Source organism: Felis catus, chromosome B1, assembly GCF_018350175.1.
Source record: "Felis catus isolate Fca126 chromosome B1, F.catus_Fca126_mat1.0, whole genome shotgun sequence".
Lineage (NCBI taxonomy): Eukaryota > Metazoa > Chordata > Mammalia > Carnivora > Felidae > Felis > Felis catus.
The window spans coordinates 118,577,587-118,599,139 of NC_058371.1; the positions used below are offsets into that span (position 1 = coordinate 118,577,587).

The 21,553-nt window shown below is 37.3% G+C and overlaps 1 protein-coding gene and 1 pseudogene across 1 annotated transcript in view; both read left to right on the plus strand.

Annotated features, from left to right (window-relative positions):
* The window catches only part of TACR3 (tachykinin receptor 3), a 92,243-nt gene extending 87,463 nt beyond the window's left edge, over positions 1-4,780 (plus strand). Inside the window, exons 4-5 of the mRNA XM_003985120.5 lie at positions 764-960; positions 3,355-4,780. Coding sequence (XP_003985169.3) covers positions 764-960; positions 3,355-3,667 — 510 coding nt within the window. The 3' untranslated portion in view covers positions 3,668-4,780. The remainder of the gene's footprint in view (positions 1-763; positions 961-3,354) is intronic.
* An 885-nt stretch (positions 4,781-5,665) lies between these two features.
* Positions 5,666-5,840, plus strand: LOC123385250 (annotated as a pseudogene).
* Positions 5,841-21,553: the final 15,713 nt, after the last annotated feature.

Below are 21,553 nucleotides of genomic sequence, written 5' to 3' on the forward strand. Positions count from 1 at the left end.
ATTTAGGAACTTAAAGACTAGAGGTAGAGAAATACAGGTTGATATTCTTCTGCGGCCAGGGCTTTCTAGAATATTTTGCTTCAGAGGTGTGGAAACCGAGGAAATGATTCATGCTTACCAAAAGACCTAATGTATAAGCCAGATGATTGCCTATTTACAAATTTAAAGTTAATGATATTTCCTCAGACTAATGTGAATATTCATCATCACTATGCAGAGAAAACTTCCCCAATATCAGATTATAAGAGAAACCATATTAATATTCAGAAGGTTGCCTCATGATCATGGTATGAGAGTAAAGAAAACCAAATAGTCTTCACTATAGTCAGGCTATAATAAATACTGAGGAACCAGCCCAGCCCTTACAGCCTAAATTATCCCCAGTGAGGCAGCAGTTTGTCTAGGTATAATATCTCTGCTATTTTACTGTGCAGGCTAGCACAGCCAAATCTTGCTCCTCTCTCCCCTAAACTCTTTGGATTTTTGTAAACACTTATTGTCTTCATGCCAGTTAAGATACATTTGTTTCTGTTTGAGTTAGTGCCACCCATTCATGTGGGCTAGGTAAAGAAGGATTAGTGACATTAGCATGCTTTCTTGAGGCTTACCTTAGGCAGCTGTCCCTGTATTACCTCTTACTTTTCTAATACTAAGCCTTAAGCATGCCATGTATTTAACTATATTGGCAGAAACATATGATTTGCAGTACATTTAATGACTTTTGAATTTTCCAAAACTGACCTCTTTACTTCTTTCCTTTTAGGTTGTAAAAATGATGATAATTGTCGTGGTGACATTTGCCATCTGCTGGCTGCCTTATCATATTTACTTCATCCTCACAGCAATCTATCAACAGCTGAATAGATGGAAATACATCCAGCAGGTCTACCTGGCTAGTTTTTGGCTGGCAATGAGCTCCACCATGTACAACCCCATCATCTACTGCTGTTTGAATAAAAGGTAAAAACAAAATTACTAAATGCAAGTTTCTTGCCACTCCTGGCTTAGCTGAAAGCATATAATGTTGTTCCCCCTTTTGCACTAAAAATGCAAAAGTAAGGGGTGCCGAGGTGGTTCAGTTGGTTAAGCATCTGACTTTGGCTCACATCATGATCTCACAGTTCATGGGTTCGAGTCCTGCATCAGGCTCTGCACTAACAGTTCAGAGCCTGAAACCTGCTTATGATTCTGTGTCTCCCTCTCTCCCTGCCCCTTCCCCATCTGTGCTCTGGGTCTCTCTCTCTCAAAAATAAAGAAATATTAAAAAGAATTTTTAATGCAAAAAGAAGGAAAAATTGAAAAATTCACTGACGGGAGTACAGAGCATGATTTTTTTTCTAGACTTCCTCCTACTTTATGAAGTATCCCACCTTAACCATTACATTCTCAAAACAATATGCTTAGAAGTTCTAACTGGGAAATTTTTATTTCTGCCTCCAAACCCATCAGAATTTTGTCTGCGCAGGCAAAAAAAAAAAGGCCCAGTTCAAAGAAATGAAGATAATTCATAGAAATGTACAGATAATTTCTACAAAATGAAAAGATGATGGCATATGTGAGTAGACTCTATTAAGAAGGATGTTGTGTAAACACATTTCAAAATAGAGGATGTTGCTGCGAGGGTTCTAGAAGCAACAGTCAGGGCAAGGAGAATTCCAACCCTCCTTCCTATATAATGAGGTCAGTGAGTAAGAGAGGGTGCAGCCTCCATGGAAATGAGTTCTGAAGAAATTGAGGTGGCCAGGGAAAAGCTACTTCCAATTTTTTCTAAGAAGTTTATTTTGAAAGAGACAGAGAGAGCCTGAGCAGGGGAGGGGCAGAGAGAGAGAGAGAGAAAGAGAGAGAATCCCAAGCAGGCTCTGCACTGCCAGCACAGAGCCCAATGCAGGGCTCAAACTCACAAAACTGTGAGATCATGACCTGAGCCAAAAGGGAGAGTTGGTCGCTTAACCTACTGAGCCACCCAGACGCTAAGGAAAATCTATTTTAAAAAAATATTTGTTTAGTGTTTATTTATTTTTGACAGAGAGAGAGAGAGGCAGAGCATGAGTGGGGGAGGGGCAAAGAGAGAGGGAGACACAGAATCAGAAGCAGGCTCCAGGCTCTGAGCTGTCAGCACAGAGCCTGATGCGGGGCTCGAATCCACTGACTGTGAGATCATGACCTGAGCCGAAGTCGGACGCTCAACCGACTGAGCCACCCAGGCGCCCCAGGAAAAGCTACTTTTAAAGTAAACTTTTTAAAAAGCAGTATTTGACTGTAGTCAGATTTAAGACTGGAAAGAATCATAAAATGGCGTTTCCAGATAAAATCATCTTGGTTGTAATAGTCAGAACATGGAAGGGCATGGTTAAATTTCAGAAGATTGATAATTCCCTTAATAAACCAGTGTGTTCTGGGGCACCTGGGTGGCTCAGTCGGTTAAGCGTCTGACTTTGACTGGGGTCATAATCTCACAGTTCGCGGGTTTCAGCCCCGTGTCGGGCTCTGTACTGACAGCTCACAGCCTGAAGTCTGCTTCAGATTCTGTGTCTCCCTATCTCTGCCCCTCCCCTGCCTGTGTGCTCTCTCTTCCTCTGTCTCTCTCTCTCTCTCTCTCTTTTTCAAAAATAAATAAATAAACATTTTAAAATTAAAAAAAAATAAATAAACCAATGTGTTTTGAGCACAACTAGAAACAGAACTCCATGTAAGTAACTGTAAGCTAAATCCTAGGCTCTCTTTCCAGTTGGCCTCCACTATGCAGCGCTTTACGTTTGTTAATTACTTAATTCTTCTTTTCTTTCATTAACTGCATAAAGCATATATCAATTCAAGCCACCCCACAAAGAGTACATCTGTTTTTCATCAACTTCACTTAATGGTTTACAAAGCAAAGGATTTTGTATTTTCACATATGATTAGATAAAAACCATCAAGGTTAGTAATTAATTCTGACATTAAACGAGACTTTAATTTATAAATGTGTAATCATTTCTAAAAGAAGCTATTTTGAAATGCATCATTTTTAAGTGCCTTAACTGGCAAGCCTAATTCAAGTGCACTTATGCAGATGTATAAAATTACTGAAGAAATGTACACTGTTTCTTTGGCATATGGATTACCTGATGCTGGACAACTTTACTATTCAATGACTTGCTTCTAACTGACAGGAAGTTAAGACTCAATTCATGAAGAAAACTTAAAAGATTAGTACCAATAGTGCAGCATACATTTTAAGAGTTTGACTAGAAAATCAAATTCAAAAACTGATTGTGTTTAATTGCCTTAAATAGGGTTTTCTGTGGCAATTGAAGGAAATTTCCACTTGAAAACATGGCTTTTTCTCTCTGTGGCCTGCTTCTTTCTCTTCAGATTTCGAGCTGGCTTCAAGAGAGCATTTCGCTGGTGCCCTTTCATTGAAGTTTCTAGCTATGATGAGCTGGAGCTCAAGACCACCAGGTTTCACCCGACTCGGCAAAGCAGCCTTTACACGGTGACCAGGATGGAGTCCGTGACAGTGGTGTTTGAGCCCAGTGACCCAGACAACTCCAAAGCCAGTCGAAAGAAGAGAGCAACCCCAAGAGACCCAAGTTTCAGTGGCTGTTCCCGCAGGAATTCCAAATCTGCCTCCACCACGTCAAGCTTCATAAGTTCACCCTATACCTCCGTGGATGAATATTCCTAAATCCATTTTCTGAAGTGCAAGACTAGCGTTAGGGCATCATGGTGCCAGCATAAGCCCCCATTCTCCTGTTTAGCAGTCCTGTCTTACCTACTCTCTGGAAACAGAGGGCAATTTTGGAGCAGCTATGCTTCAATTGAGAAAGGTAGCAGAGAAATGTAACAAAGACACTATTAAGAGATTTACCCCCTCAAAAATAAAATGGGCTCTTAATTTATGCTTTGAAAATTCCAAATTATTACATGCAACAAACTAAACATAGATCTGAAAAATACTTCTAAAATGTTCCATTTTTCTCATTTAAAAGTTGCAATTACAGGGGTGCCTGGATGGCTCAGTCGGTTAAAGCATCAGACTCTTGATTTCCGCTCAGGTCATGATCTCACTGTTGGTGAGTTCAAGCCCCTAGTCAGGCCATGCATGGACAGTGAGGAGACTGTTTAGGATTCTCTCTCTCTCTCTCTCTCTCTCTCCCTCTCTGTCTGCTCCTCCCCCACTTGCACTCATGATTTTTTTCTCTCTCTCTCTCAAAATAAACTTTTTTAAAAATAAAAGAAATTTTAAAATTGCATATGTATTTGTGACACTAAAGTGACATATGATTTTTCCCAAAGATTAAAGAAGCTTTGTGGTGAGTGACAACAAAATCTATATAAATTAAATATTTTCATCTAATAAAACAGAAAAAAGTTAAATGACTCATTTTTCTCATTAGAATGAAAGAAAATCAGCCTCAAAAAGTAGGAATTAATGAAAATCTTTACTCAAATGAACTCATTTGGAAGAATGAAAAATTTTAAAGATTTAAAGATTTTTCTCCATGAAATGTAACTGGAAAGGAAATCTAGTAAAATTATTATACAACGTACATGTCACTCTTTTTATTATTTTTTCTGAGAAAGTGGCATCAAAAGAAAAAAAAATCCTTTACTTTTTGACTGTTACATATTTTAAAATACCAAGCTAAGAAATAGTCAAAGTTAGGATCTTAAAAGGACAAAGCAAATTCCTATGATCCTCTATTTTTCACAAATACTTAAAAATTTTTAGAAAATAGGCAGATTATAGGGGCGCCTGGGTGGCTCAGTCGGTTAAGCATCTGACTTCGGCTCAGGTCATGATCTCATGGTTCGTGAGTTTGAGCCCTGCATCAGGCTCTGTGCTGACAACTCAGAGCCTGGAGTCCACTTCAGATTTTGTGTCTCCCTCTCTCTCTCTCTCTACGCCTCTCCTGCTCTCGCTCTGTGTGTGTCTCTCTCTCAAAAATAAAGAAACATTAAAAAAAATTTTTAAAGAAAATAGGCAGATTATAAAACACTAAAGATGCCTTCTAATGAAGGGGAGAATCCCAATTGTCTCTGAAACTGGGTTACCAATTTTTGTAGGCAAGAATTAAAGACAGAAACTCATAATTATTATGGCAGACAGGAATATCTACCAGCACCAAAGAAGTGTCTCTCCCCCAGAACTCAAAGAGAAACAAAGAAGTTGGACATCAACTTTATCAATTTTGGAGCATCCTTATCCTCTTTCTCCTCCCACTGAAAAATGTGTAAGGACTAGGGAAAAGTATCAGAAGATATACTCAAATGAAAATCCTTAGAAAAGAAAGTCTATGTACTACCTGTATATACTAATAAACATATGTAGAAAGGTGAATCAACTGTTAGAATAGAAAGCAGGACAATATTTTGGATGTATGTGAACTAATAGTAGGCAAACAAGAGTATGATATACACCACTCCACAGAGAGGTGTATTTTGTCTATTTAAATAATTCAGAAGCCCCCTAGAAAGAAGTGAGCTAATGGTCCTGAGGAAGCATCTATTTACTATAACAAAAATTTACTGACATATTTCTGAGAACCATAACAAAATAAGATCTACTTTAAGTGTAGAATTTATCTTCCAGACCTCAGTGCTTATAAATCATCTTTCCTTGGATTAAAGATACTGTCAATCTTCCTCAAAAAAGCAGAAACCTTCTGAGAATGTGGATGTCATCACTTCTCGGCCTTTTGGCTAAGATCAAGTGAGAATGTGGATGTACCACACAAACTTTTCAGAAAGTCTAAAATATTCAGTTAGTTTTTTTTAAAGCTATCCAGCTAAAATAATTACCTGTAATGCTTTACTGGATTGTTATACCTCCATCAATATAGAATCAGCTATTGTTTTGAAAAACAAGATAAAAGCAATTATTCAAGAGGAAATCACAGTCTGTTGCCACCGCTAAAGTAAATTTGCCAATCCTTTTTCCTATTTTGAACCCAAAGCCAGAAATATTTGATTGTTACAAAGTGTTCAAAGTCTAAACAACCCCACCATGTATGTAAGCTGATTTCTTCTGATTACACCGATAAACAGACACACATACATAAAGACACGAGTATGCAAATACAATCATCTCAATATATGTAACTTCAAAGAACTAAATTCAAACTTGAATGCTAAAATAGTCAATGGTTATTACAGGGTTGCCACAAACAGTTCAATACACTATGAAGCTTGTGTGCATGCTTTGGATAAGCAAATTTATCATTATTTAGTATCTCATTGTTGAATATAATGTTTTTAAATGTTCATTCCAAAACATGTAAATGCTTATCATACAATGTCAAAGTGTCAACAAAAGTCTAATATTTTAAAGCACACATTATCTCCTTAAACTTACAAATGATTATGAGACTAGCATTAATTAACATTCTAGATACACAGGACCATCTTTAGCTGCAGAATGTGGATGTGAAGTTTGGCCTTCAGTTTCACTGTAGTCAGCTACCACCAAATATAGGTTGAAAAACAACTCTTGGCCTTCACACATAGTAGGAGCACTTAGTATAATTTGCTAAAACATCTAAGGAAAAATAGTCCTTCAATCTGCTGTTTTGTTTTGTTTGGTTTGGCTTTGGTTTTTTGGTCTTTTTCAGTAGATTTGGTGTTGCTGGGTATAGCAAGTATCATCCTTTGAGTGTGACAGAAATACCTGAGGTCCAGATCGTACTTTTCTAACACTTTTAAGGGGAAACTGACATCATTAACTCACTGTTTGTGACTCTTAAATGAAAACTTATAAAGCAGAACTTTTTAAGGTCAAAAGTTTAAAAAATAATTATAAAACAAGAACAGTATGAAAGAGAGAAGATTTTAGCCCTTTTGCCTGAATTCTGACACTGACAATTATACAATAATACACATGGAAGTAATTTTCAGTAGAGGTCACTTTAAATAAAGCTATGTTGATATTTTCACATTTGTCAGGGCTTGGAATAATTTCTCTCCAAAATTCACCCTACCTTCTGAGGTTAAAGTTCACTGCAAATCTTTTTCAATGTTTGAAGGTAAAAACTGGCTAGAAATACTAGGGAGATAGTTAAAATATCCTAGGATATTTTGGATTTATATCAGTGACAGAAAAATACAAAATATTTTGGGAAAAATCTGAGAGAATCAAGAAGCTTTGCATCATTTTAAATACTTATAAAAGACAAAAATAAATAAATAATTAATGTTGTATTTTCATTATTTTGCATCTGGAAAAAGTGTTTTTGAAATTACTTGCATAGGAAAAAATTAAAGAAACATGATTATTGTAGAATCCTACCTAAGAGCTTTTATTTTTTTAGTAAGCTTAGTATGCTGCTGCATTATTCCATCTCCCAATTTCATGATGGTGACATTTCTGACCCAGCAGCCAAATCTGTATTCCTTTCCAGATCCTGCCAATCTCTTATCAGCAGAGATCCGACCAACTTCAAAGTGACCTCCACTCTTACAAAGCACATAGAAGAATGCCAGGGAGCTTAGTATCAAACCTCAGAAGCACAAAATAAATGTGAGAAATCAATGCTGGCCAGCTCTAAATCTGAACTTGAATTTTGTTGATGCAGAATTTCAGCAGAAAACCTCTGATTCGTGTCTGGTAAATGATTCCATCAAATGCAAACGCAGGAGAGTTACAACTTCTCACAGGTTTAACAGTAACAAGTTGAGATCCCACTTGTTGCCAATAGTGTTCCAAAAGTTAAGGAAATGAAGCATGACACTGGTCATGTAGAATAATATTGTAATAATACCCCTTAGGGCCAAGCAGGAATGAAGAATAAAGTACAACAGCTCTCTGTACAAGGTCAGTGATTGTGTGTTGTAAAATAGCTTGGTGAAAACTCTGTGTATATAAGAAATAAATGAATATAAAGTTTGTAATTAGTGAATAAAGCATTTTTAAGTTGTGGTAATTGTACTGAATAGGGTGTAATATGTTCATACCCTTCGTGTATGTGGTAATATCTGACATATTTGCTTTTGCTTTTTTTTCTGTAAAATATTAAAAATAGGATTAAAAATGAAAGCAGCCCTAATATTTTCCTACTGGCTAGCAAAACATATATTATGGAAGGTCCTGTCTTGTCTGAACACACTCACCCTCAGAACTATCCTCCTTATCTTTTCTCATTAAAAATATCTAGCTTTCCTAAGTTAACTTGATGCAGGAAAAAAAAATCTATAGAAAGAAAAGTTATCAAAATGTAGAAAAATATTCGGTGTGGATACCAGGAGCAAGTGAATTGGAATGTGGAGCTGAAACAGTATGAAGTTGAGTATATAACATAGCATTGTAGAGCCATGACTTCAGGGCTCTAACAATCAACAGACAAGTTTAAAACCTAAGTCCCACCAGCTGATAGCTGAGAATGCAGAAAAACTTCTTTGTAGGCTTCCTGGGCAGCTCCACAGACTGCTCTCTCAACGCCTTCTCCCATGTGCTTTGAGAAGAATGCCCAAAGATAATTCTGTGTCAGGAGTCAGCAATGACCCTCATTACCTACCCATTTCCAAGAGTTGCTGTGATCCATTCCTCTGTCCCACTCAGATAGAAACCAAGTGTCCCCTACCTTATCTTACCAACTTGCCATAAACAGAAGAGAAAAAAAGAAACAGGATATTTTCACCTGACCACCACATATCCAAAGCATCAGGACATAAATTAAATGTGGAAATTAAATTACATGCTATTAAACAATCAAAAGATCAAAGAAGAAATCACAAGGGAAATTAGAAAATACTTGAGATGAATGAAAAGTAAAACATATTCCAAAACTTATGAGATGCAGTGAAAGTAGTGTTTGGAGGGAAATTTACAGGTGCAAATGGCTGCATTAAAAAAGAGGAGATATTTCAAATCAATTGCTCGACTTTACACACTTTCTAGTTAGAATAAGAACAAACTAAACCCTAAACTACTAAAGGGAAGGAGATAATAAAGATTAGAGCAGAGATAAAAGAAATAGAGAATAGAAACACAATAGAGAGAATCAACAAAACCACGAGTTGGTTCTTTGAAATGGTCAACAAATTTGACAAACTTTTAGCTAGACAATCATAGAAAAAAGAGAGAGAGATGCAAATAACTAAAACCAAAACTGAAAATGATAAAAGAATACTAGATTAGATTATCCAGTTAAAATGCAAATTCCTAGATATACAAAAATTACCTAAGGTTAATCAAGAAGTAATAGAACATCTCAAATACCTATAACAAATAAAAAGATGGAATTAGTAAAAAATAAATAAATAAATAAAAACAAAAAGACTAAGAACAGCTGGCAAACATTTAAAGAAAAAATAACAGCAAGACTTCTCAAATTCTTTCAAAAACTAGAAGAGGAAGATTTACAGCTCATTCTATGAGGCCAGCATTAACCCGATAACAAAGCCAGATTAAAAAAATCACAAGAAAACAAAATTACAAATATCCCTTATGAATATAGTTACGAAAATCCTTGACAGAATCCTAGTAAACTGAATCCAACAGCATATTACTAAAGGGAGTGAAAACCTCATACACTGAAAACTACAACACATTGCCAAAAGAAGTTAAAAACAAATAAATGAAAAGACATTCTATGTTCATGGATCAAACAAATAATAAACTTAGTATTAAGACATCAGTACTACCCAAAGCAATCTAAAGAGTCAATTCAATCCCTATTAAAATTATAAACAGCATTTTTTTGCAGAAATGGAAAAGTCAACCTTCAAATCCATATGAAATTGCAGGGTAGCCACACTGATGAAACAATCTTGAAAAAGAACAATAAAGTTGAAGGGCTCCAATCACACTTCTCAATTTCAAAACTTAGTACAAATTTACAGTAATAAAGACAGTGTAGTACTGGCACAAAAACAGACATATTCTTGGGCCAATGGAATAGAATTAAGAGTCCAGAAACAGACTTGTACATCTATGGCTAATTGATTTTTGACAAGAGTGCTAAAACCATTAAATGGGGAAAGAATAATCTCTTTAACAAATGGAATTAGGAGAACTGGATTCACAAAAAAGAAAAGAATAAGGATGCAAAGAATTACAATACAAAATACAAAACTGAATCCAAAATGCATCAGTAACCTAAAGATAAGCACTAAATGCATTAAATTCTTAGAAGAAAACATAGAGGTAAATTTTCATGACACTGGAATCAGCAATGGTTTCTTAGCTATGACACCAAACGCATGAGCAACAAAGAAAAAATAGATAAAATGGACTTTAGCAAAATTGAAAACTTTTGAGCATCAAAGGACATTCTCAAGAAGGTAAAAAGACAACTTACAGAATGGGAGTAAATATTTGCAAATCATATGTCTGATAAGGGTTTCATACTCAAAATATATAAAGAACTCCTACTACTCAACAACAAAAAGACAAAAAAAAAACAGTTTAAAAATGGATGAAGGGTTTGTGGGGTGGCTCAGGTTGGTTGAGCATCCGACTTCAACTCAGGTCATGAATCCGTGGGTTCAAGCTCCACATCAGGCTCTGTGCTGACAGCTCAGTCTGGAGCCTGCTTGGGATTCTGTGTCTCCCTCTCTCTCTGCCCCTCCCCTACTCACACTCTGTCTCTATCCCTCAAAAAATAAAAACGTTAAAAAAAAATTTTTAAACAAAATGGTTGAAGGGTTTGAATTGACATTTCTCCAAAGAAGGTATAAAAATGTCCAAAAAAGCATATGAAAAATGTTCAACATTATTAGTCACTAGGGAAACCACAGTGAGATACCACTTCACATCCACTTAGGATGGCCATAATTAAAATTGAGACAATAGCACAGTTTGGCAAAAACGTGGATATACTGAAATTGAGTTGAGTGAAAGATGGTACAGCTGCTGTGGAAGGGTTTGGTAATTCTCCAAAACGTCAAACGTAGAGTTTCCATAGGTTCCAGCCATTCCACTCCTAGGTATCTACCCAAGAGAAATGAAAACATGTCCACGCAAAACTTGTACACAGACATTCATAGCAGAATTATTCAAATTCTCAAAAAGTGGAAATGATCCACATGCCTACTAGCTGACAAATGAATAGACAATACATGATATTTCAATAAAATGAAATATTTGGCAATCTATAAAAAGAAATGAAATAATAATGGTGCTACAAACATAGGTGAAACTCAAAATCATTATACTAAGTGAAAGAAGCCAGTCACAAAGGACCACAAACTGTATGATTCCACTTATATGATGAACAGAATAGATATATCTAGAAAGAAAGAAAGCAGATTTGCTGTTCCCTGGCTGTCTTGTGCTGGAGGGGAGAGAAAGGAGTGGAAAAGGGTAGTGATTGCTAGTGGGTACAAGGTTTCTTTGGGGAATGATGAGAATGCTCTAAAGTTAGATTTTTGTGTTATCTACACAACTCTGTAAACAGGCTAAAAACCATTGGATTGTATGCTTTAACCAGGTATAAATTATACATCAATAAAACTGCTTGAACAAAAAGGAATAAGGATTTCAAGGAGCAAATCTAATGGGAATATCAATATCCTATATCATTAAAAGAGCCCAAAGGGAAAAACCCATCAAATCAGCAAGAAAAACTGTTGGTTGAACAGACCTTAACAGGACCTTACAAACTAGTGGAAGGATTGGTTCTTCTTTTACAAATGCAACTGAATTTCTTATAATGTTTGCCCTTATTATGGCCATTATCCTATGAGGTATTGTGATTTATAATAAGAAATATGTGTTTGGTCCTACGTCCCATTGCTAGCACAAAGCTTATAAACCTCTTGGAATTTCCTAAATTCTGAGAGCAATGATGAGGTGTTATGTTAATGCAGTGACTTTGGACTCCACCTAAGGATTAGGACTGGTTGCCGTGAGAACTAACCACATTATTAAACTTTCAGTCCCACCCTTTCACCTCCAGAGAGAGGAGAGGGAATGAAGTTGAATCAATTGCTGGTGGCCAGTGATTTAATCCATCATGCGTATGTAATGAAATCTCCATAAAAACACAAAAGCACTAGATTCAGGGAACTTCCAGGTTGGTGAACACAGTCTCCACTAGGTGAGTGGCCCACCTGGAGAGGGCATGGACACTCCACACACTTTCCTCACACCTTGCCCTATGCGTCTCTTCCATCAGGCTGTTCTTATATATCCTTTATAAGTATATAATAAGCCAGTGATCTAGTAAGTGAAATATTTCTCTGAGTTTTGTGAGCTGCTCAAGCAAATTAATTGAACCCCAGGAGGAGGTAATGGGAACCTCTGATCTACAGCCAGTTGGTCAGAAATATAGGTAACAACCAGGACTTGCAATTGACATCCTGAATTGGAGAGGGTTGTTGGAAACTCCAGTCTGTCACCAAAGGGTAAGAAACACAGGCAGCAACCTTGGCTTGAGACTGGCATATGAGGTGGAGCCAGTTGGGGAAGCAGTCAGTCTTATAGGACCGAGCCTCTAACCTGTGGATCCTGATGCTACCTCCGGGTAGACAGTGTCAGAATTGAGTTGAATTCTCAGAAACTCCCTGCGAGTGTCTGAGAATTGCTTGGTGTTGTGTGGGAAGACCTCACTTGCACACACACACACACACACACACACACACACACACACATTGGAACTGGGTCCAGGAACCAAAAGACTCTGAAATTGAACTTAAGTATTTCCTTCAGAGAATCCCAGCCCATAGATAAAATTTACCCTAGACTCAGACGCATGTCGCAATAGGTTTCCAATCATATAATAAAAAGCAATCCAGTGATTCGGTATTTTTAGTTACAAGCAATAGAAATGAACTCAAGGGCACCTGGGTGGCTCAGTCGGTTGAATGTCGGACTTTAGCTCAGGTCATGATCTCAAGGTTCATGAGTTCGAGCCCCTCATCGAGCTCTGTGCTGACAGCTCAGAGCCTGGAGCCTGCTTTGGATTCTGTGTCTGCCTCTCTCTCTGCCCCCACCCCCACCCCCGCTTGTGCTCTGTCTCTCTCTTTCTCAAAAACAAAGATTAAAAAAAATACTTTTTAATTAAGGAAAAAAAAAGAAATGAATTCAGGTAATCTTAGTCAAAAAGAATTTTGTAAAACACATTAAGGTAACTCACAAACTCTCTTTGAGAGCTGGAACATCAGGCCTGGGGCAATGCAGTCACCGGCCATAGACAAAAGAACATCTCAGAGCCGTTAAAGTGGCAATACTGCCACCAGAACTGCTGGGCACAATCATTATCATTTGCAAAATTTTCATCACCAAAACCAGGCACCCAAGGCTGCTGCTAGTATTGCTGCTGCTTTAGCCTCTGTTAATCTCATGTCGGTGCCACCGCAGCCACACCTCCACTGGAATGGGTCCTCCTGCATCTCTGCTGCTTTGCTTCACTAGCTTTCAATCCAAAGCCCACAGTGGCTGCATCCAGTTGGTACAGCCTAGGCTGGGTGCTTGCCCTTAGCTCCAAGCCCAGTTGAAAAGGACTATTAGAATTTCTGTTTATAACATGGGAGACAGGCTCTGCCTTATAAGTGGAAATTCCCCAAACACACACGCTAGGTATTCAGTAAGAATGATAGATGTCTGTTACAGGTGCCTTGGGGAAAGAAAATGTATTTAAATGTTATGTAAATATCTTATTTACTACAAGCACAGTTTGCAATTTTCCTTTTATTTCGGTTATTTATTTTTATGGCTATTGTTAACCATATTTTACAAAATTTTCAAGAGCATTATTCTGAGGAAAAAGGTGAAGCTGTTTATTTTAATTAAATTCTCAGGAAATTTCTTCACTTTTTTCAAGGTTATTGTTACTGTGGCTAGCGAACATGAAGAACAATTGACACAGTTTTTAGAGGTTAGAATATTTGGCTACTGATTGGCAGATGACATCACCACTAGGGGAAATTAACATAGTTGCTGTCTAGATATAATGTCACCTTCATAAACATATGTTTAATTAAAATAGCTTCTATGACTCTGACAAGACAAACAAGGAATGAGGAATGACCCAAACTCCTCCTAATGAGCTTGAAACCCTTCCCAGCCTGAGGTTTCAGGAGGACTAGGTGAAGAACTCTTTTGATTAATTTATACTTTATTACCAATAAAATGCTATTTTCAGTTTATAACAAGACAACTGTAGTTCCTTTTAAAGTGTATGGGAAAAGCTACAGAAAAAGATCCTAGTGTATAAATGAAAAGGCATCAGAATATGGTTCTGTGTGCTAAATCAGAACTCTCATTTGTACCAGAGATCTCAATTGCTGGGTCTCTTCTGCCTCCAACCTCCAAATAGCCCAAGAGTGGATCTGTGTGGGTGGCCTTAGGTGGCCTGAGAGGACAAATGGTATTTTAATGAATTTATCCCCTGAGCATATATGTTTATGCACCAGGCTAAGGAAAACACTAAAACATGTAAAGCTTCAACTTTGTGTTCCTAAAAGGCAGACCCAAAAGTAAATGACTCCTTATTTAACATAGCACCATTAAGTCTTACATAAGTAAGCATAGTGGGTGGAGAGAGTTTGCAGGATGCATGGTTGAACTAATTGATATCAAAATATGCAATCATGACACCAACAAATTCTGAGCGCCCAAGAAGCCACTGAGAACCTGAACGAAGCAAAGAGAAACCAAGTGAAACTGACCTAGTGGGGGGTCCAATGGAGACCCTGGATCAATGAAGAGTAGAATGAGGCTTTTAAGCAAGAGAAACTGACTTAAAAATGTTGGGTACTAGGAAAAGGACCCTGACATCTCAAAGACAATTTGCATACCTTAAAATATATTTGTATATTCAAAGAATTCATGCTGAAATGACAATCTTGACAAATATGGCTAATTACTAAAAAATGAAAGGATTTGGCTGAAATTAAACTTTCTCTGCTTACATAATAAAGGCACAAGAGATCAAAAAGAGCATCAATTTCCTACACAACACTCTTTACCCTTTCATTCAAGGCCTTGTGAGTATAGGTCAGAATAACAGTGTTTGTTTACTTAAGTATAGTCATCCAGACTATTTGGTCCAAACAATTGTGAAACGTTACCTCCCTACTCACCAGGGTAGACCTTGCTGCTACACAGGAGTTCCATCTCTTCCTTTCCAGTTGCATCTCACCCATTCCCTCTGTCCCATACCACCCCTGGCCAAGTCAGTGCTCTGCCTTTTTCCTACACTTATGTTAGCCCAAGGTGGAGTCTGCGAATGCTTACAGTGGGAATGATAAAGAGATAGTTGACTACAAACAGAAAAGCTTTAAGAGGAACCAGAGGGACAAATGATTTCTTAGTCCTCTACAACTTAAAGAACAAGATTATAGTATGGAAAACATAGGTCTATGATGAACTGACTAAAGTTGACAACTTCCTCAATAAAAAAAAATGAAGAATAGTTTTAAAAATCAGATGCGGCATTCACTTACAGACAAAAGTTGAAAATAGTTCTACAAACATATAGTCAACTTAAAGCCATCAGAAAATAAAAGTTAAATAATTTTTCTTTTGATAATTTGACTTTTAAATACCAAATACATATTTGCATTAAGTAATGATCAATTAAATGTATGATGCCAAAAACTTTACCTTAAACAGTTTACTTTTCATATGAAGTCCAAAGATAGAACTCTTGCTTTTAGAGTATGTGGCTCTCAATGAACTAAGCTCTTTTCCTCTGCGGCTTTGGTATTTTCTAAACTCAGCTTCCAATGTGAGTGAGTTTTCTTGAATCAAGGCATGTGGGAAAGTTTAGGTATACCTCATTCCTAATTATATTCCACTGACAAGAACTAGACGCATGGTACCACCTAAAGCAAGAGAGCCAGAGAAATATAGACCTTGGTTAGGCAGCTGCTTCTTAGCAACAACCTTGCACTGTGGCAGGGCAGCATAATTCTTTGATGGAAATCTAGCTTCTGCCGCAGATTACTCATCTGATCATCAAATATCTATGCGCAACATTAGTGCTCAACACAGAATATACCCCCACACACCCCACTGTAGACATCGCAAAATGGCGTCCAGTTACTGTGTCCAGCTCAAAGACCAGGATATCCTGGTGGTGCACAGTCCTCTCCATCTGATAAGGCTAGGGTTACTCATGGTCCTGCAATCGACAATCTAAAATGGCAAGCCTTCTGCCCCACTCCACATCCAGTATACAATGGTGGAGAAGGGACAGAATGAACATAATTACAAACTCAAATTCAGAAAAGGGAAGCATGGGAAGCACACAGCCAGCATTGGTCCTTAGCAGTGATGAAATTCCAGAGGATAAGTATTGGGTATACCTCTTCTCCTGGCAATGGACTCCTTTAGTATCACATTGTAATGGCTGTCATGTCTAAAAACACATGCACCTGGGCACCTGGGTGGCCAGTTGGTTAAGCGTCTGACTTCAGCTCAGGTCATGATCTCACATTTCGTGGGTTTGAGCCCTGCATCAGGCTCTGTGCTGACAGCTCGGAGCCTGGAGCCTGCTTTGGATTCTATGTCTCCCTCTCTCTCTGCCTCTCCCTTGCTTGTGCTCTGTCTCCCTGTATCTCTCAAAAATAAATAAATGTTAAAAAAATTTTTAAATAAATAAATAAAATAAAAACACATGCACCACAAACATATGTATATACTCAAATGGAAAAATGAGATATCATTAGCTTCCTCTACTATTGACTATGGGTATTAAAACATAAAATAAGTAAAAGTGCTCCTTATATGCAAATAAACATGCAAAATCATTAATCATTACACTAATTTTTCACTAATTACATGTAAGTTTTTCTTAATATTCTGGTCTGTAATTCAATCGCTTACTCTTAAATACTGAAAGGTGCTATATTTTCTTAGGCGATTAACAAATATTTTAACCAGTCTTATATGAACATTGAAGAATGGAACTCTTAATTTAGAAGATTTAAATATTTTAGGAAAAAACTGTTTTCAAGTTTTGTGAGTATGCATGCAAGAAAGATTTTATAGGAAGTATCCCTCTTTGTTCTTGGATTATGGGAAACCTTCTTTCAGACTTGGAGGTTCAAATTCTTAGTGAACCAAAATTAAGCAACCTCTTTGCAAGTTCTTTTGACCCTGAGTATGACAACTAAGGTCTACATGCTAGCTGTTCTCCTCAGGCTGAGAAACCTATTACCTTAAATTTAGATATGTCTGCTTCCTCTCCTGGCTTAGTCTCTCTCAGATTTCATCTCCTGATTTCTCTCAGAAATCAAAGGAACTTCTGCATCCGTGAATCAGCTATTTCCTTTTTATGCCTGTCAGAGTCCATGGAGATCATGGTCAAATATAAAAGGTAGTCCCCACCTACCTCATATGATAACAGAAAAGCAGACTATGAAGGACAGCCCTTTATAGATAAAAGTGAAAGCAACTAAAAATATCTAAACATTACATAATTAGCAAAATATAATTACACGTTATGTAATAATAATTCAGTTTATTATTATGACCATCCTCAGAGAATATAGTGAGTATATAGACTATTAGGGTATAGACCATTCACAATAGTCCATAATATTTTACCGAGGCCATGAAGATTTCCTTTCAACGTAGACTTAGAGGATGCTCAATTTATTCCTCTTATTTTGTCTGTTTTGAACAGCAAATATTTGTGAGAAGGCAAGAGAAAAGCATGCCCAATTTAGTAGGAGATTTACTTTTAAGTTAATGTGTTTATTTCGGCAAATCAAGTTCATCACCAGCTTCAATCACCCTCACCCTCCTTATTACCAATTAGAGCACTTAGTCTATATTTTTAGTCATGAATAGCTTATTAATTTTTCACACTATCTTATAAAGTAATAAAGAAATTAAAGCAGAAATTTTAAACATCCTGCCCAAATCACAGCTTGCTACTGGTAAAACTTAACTTTGAACCCAGGCAGTCTGACTCCAAAAACTACCTATGCCTTCGACTAGTAGAGTGAGATCCAGCCACATGACCTTGGTGAAGCAAAGGTTGTATATGTCTGTCTCTGATAATAATCTTAGGAAACAAACAACCCTGACACATTTTGACATTTTAATCTTTAAAGTGTGAATATTATGTGGCAGTTTTGAAGTAGATGAACTACTACTTCCAAACCTCTCAAAATATGTGGTGTTTCAGAGAAGATGCTGATCCATAAGATGCTGAGATATTTCACGAGGTCTAGTTATCCTGATGAATAAACTCCCATTCTGGTTCTTATTCTAAGCTGAGGGTATCCCAGGGTTGATTCCAAATCAGGAGAGTTGTTTTAGCAAACCTCACAGGGAACTGGAGAAAATATCAGAATATTGGCTAAACGGCGCATTAATTTCCTCCATGGAAAAACAATTATTCAGGAAATTGAAGAACACAGAATCACAAAAAAGGCTATTATATAATGTCATTTTCTTTTATTGGCTTTCTCTATTTTTTCCCTCAGACTGCAATTCTTATCTGCTACTAAGACACTGTTGATAAATGTAGCATCTATCTTGTTGAATCCTCAAAACATTAAGCCCAGTCATTTATGAAAAATAATTTCACTACAACAAAATAAATTATTAAAAAATATATGGTAAGGTGCCATGGGAACAGACTGAGGAGAGCACCTCTGCCTACCTGGAAGAATTATGAGGAAAGAAGAGATGGATAGAGAATAATTTTCACAGGTGATGCTGGAGGTAGATCCTGAAGGATAAATAGGCATTCTCAAAGAGAAGAAAAAGTCAAGCATAGAAATCAGAGTGCACAGAGGGAAAGAGGCCTAAACAATCCACAAGTTTTTTCCCACTAACTCTAAATTACTTTCAAAATTAAGAGTGAAGAAAGATAGGGGCCCCTGAGTAGTTCAGTCAGTTAAGTGTCCAACTTTGGCTCAGGTCATGATCTTAACGGTTTGTGGGTTCGAGCCCCGCGTCAGGCTCTGTGCTGAGAGCTCAGAGCCTAGGGCCTGCTTCAGATTCTGTGTCTCCCTGTCTCTGCCCCTCCCCTATTCACTCTCTCTCTCTCTCTCAAAAATAAACACTTTAAAATTTATTTAAAAAAAGAGTAAAGATGATGGTACATCATTAGGCAACACTAAAATTGCCTTGAGGTTTGAATATGCCAAATAATAAATTACTCCTGCCAGATAGAGCCAGTTACCTTTTACAATATCAATTTAGATTCACACAACCAAAGAAGTGCTCAAATCTTCCTCACATTCTCCTTAGGTTCTTCCAGCCATTCATCAAAGTCATAGGAATGGACACTAATCTGATTACAAATGACCAACGCCTTTCCTGTCTATAATATTTCAGATCAAACTCAGTGTGAAGTGAATTTTCTGAATCATTACAAGCAATGAAATAGATCTTTTATTCTTCTACATTATTGGTATAAGCCGTTGGCTTTATTGGATACAAAACATTTTATTTTGACCCAGAAACATTAATGCAATAATTTATGTTTATTTCAGGAAGACTTTAATATGAAATATTTAGCTTTGTTTCATTACCATGGTATTTAAAACATATGTGTTCAGGGGCGCCTGGGTGGCTCAGTCGGTTAGGAGTCCGACTTTGGCTCAGGTCATGATCTCATGGTCCGTGAGTTCGAGCCCTGCGTCGGGCTATGTGCTGACCGCTCAGAGCCTGCAGCCTGTTTCAGATTCTGTGTCTCCCTCTATCTCTGCCCCTCCCCTGTTCATGCTCTGTCTCTCTCTGTCTCAAAAATAAATAAAACGAAAAAAAATTAAAAAAAAAATACAAAACATATGTGTTCACTCGATGTCTGACACTAACCTCTTAATGTCAGGGATGAGATGAAGGAAAAGAAAAGGATCAAGTTTGAGTGGAGAGATAAATGGCTTAAGGTGGAAGAAAGACATATGGAGAGATTGGAATGGAGTGACATCAAGTTCAGAATGAGTCAAAGCTGGAGTGAGGATCATGCATGAAGTAACTCTGAGGCATTATTCCATTACTAACAAAGCCTTCCCATAACTGTCATTTATTACTGTTTAAGAGACATATGCAATATTAAAATAATGATAGATAGATAGATGATAGATAGATAGATAGAATTATTTTGTTGCAGAATTTTATATTAATTAGGGTGGCCCTGTTTGGAATTATTATTATTATTAAGTTAATATGACAGTTCAAACTTTGAGTAGATTTTTATAAAAAGCAAAGTTGAATGCACAATACTAATATTCTTTTTTTTTTTAATTTTTTTTTCAACGTTTATTTATTTTTTTTGGGACAGAGAGAGACAGAGCATGAACGGGGGAGGGGCAGAGAGAGAGGGAGACACAGAATCTGAAACAGGCTCCAGGCCCCGAGCCATCAGCCCAGAGCCTGACGCGGGGCTCGAACTCACGGACCGCGAGATCGTGACCTGGCTGAAGTCGGACGCTTAACCGACTGCGCCACCCAGGCGCCCCCACAATACTAATATTCTAAAAAAAACTAGTCCAATAAGTCATCTTAGGCATAGGTAAAACAACAACAAAAAAATTGAAATGGGCTTTGTTCTTATCCTTACTGTTAAATGAATCCTTTTCACTTCTACTTATGACTGAGAAAAGATCAAAACACGTACTGTTCATTCATGCTATGCTAGGATTTGTGCCAAACACTACAAATATCATTAAGAACAAAATAGAGATCAGGACTTCCTAGAACTTACGGACAAGTGAAGAGATGGTACTCAAACAATTACCTGGGTATGCATTTAATTATGACCATTGAAGAGCTGTAAAGGGAAAAAAAATCACAATGAGAATGCTTAGGAAGGAAACAACCTAATTTGAGAGGCCAGGGAGGTTTTCCTGAGAAACAGACATTTAAACAGAAACCTAGGATGATCCTGATTATCCAGAAGAAAATGGGAGATTATTTTTTCAGGCACAGATAAAAGTGTATCCAATTTTTTGAAGCAGGGACCTGTCTTGCTTGTGAAACCAAAAGGTGAGCAAGGCTCTGGCGTAGGTATTGAGGGAGTGTGACATGAGAGGAAGCAGGGCCATGTGGTGGTTGCTGTACCTCTGCCCTACTGCAGTTTCTCATGTGATAAATACTCACCTCACAAATTCTTACAGTGGCCTCTGAAAGAGAGATAAGGCTAACTTCCCATGCAAAAAAAATGAATGCTTATTTTCTATATGCATGTGGCTCAGATTCCATCGGGTATTTTTTGTTGTTGCTACTGTCAAAATTAAACAATAACAAAATGCTAGAGACCAGTAGACAACACTGGTTTCGCTGAACTATAAATGGGGACCAGCAAATAATGTCCAATTTTCTCCCCATTTCCCACAACTCCACAGATACTCTCTGCTCAAGATTATCAGGTTATAAATTCAATGATTACTTCTTTTACAAGACAACTCAGGAGCATTTGTCACATATGATCACTTCCTTCTTGAAGTGCTTCTCTTGGATTATGGTAATTCACCCTTCCGTTCTCCCTCTCCCTCTCTCTCCAGCTACTCTTCTTGGTCTTTTTGATACTCCTCTCAATGTGGAAATGTATCCAAAGCTAAATCCTGGGCCCTTTTCTCTTCTCTGTCTATATATTCTCCCACCCAGACCTATTGTTTAACATATCCCTATCTCCTAAATCATCACCTCCAATACTGATCTCTAGTT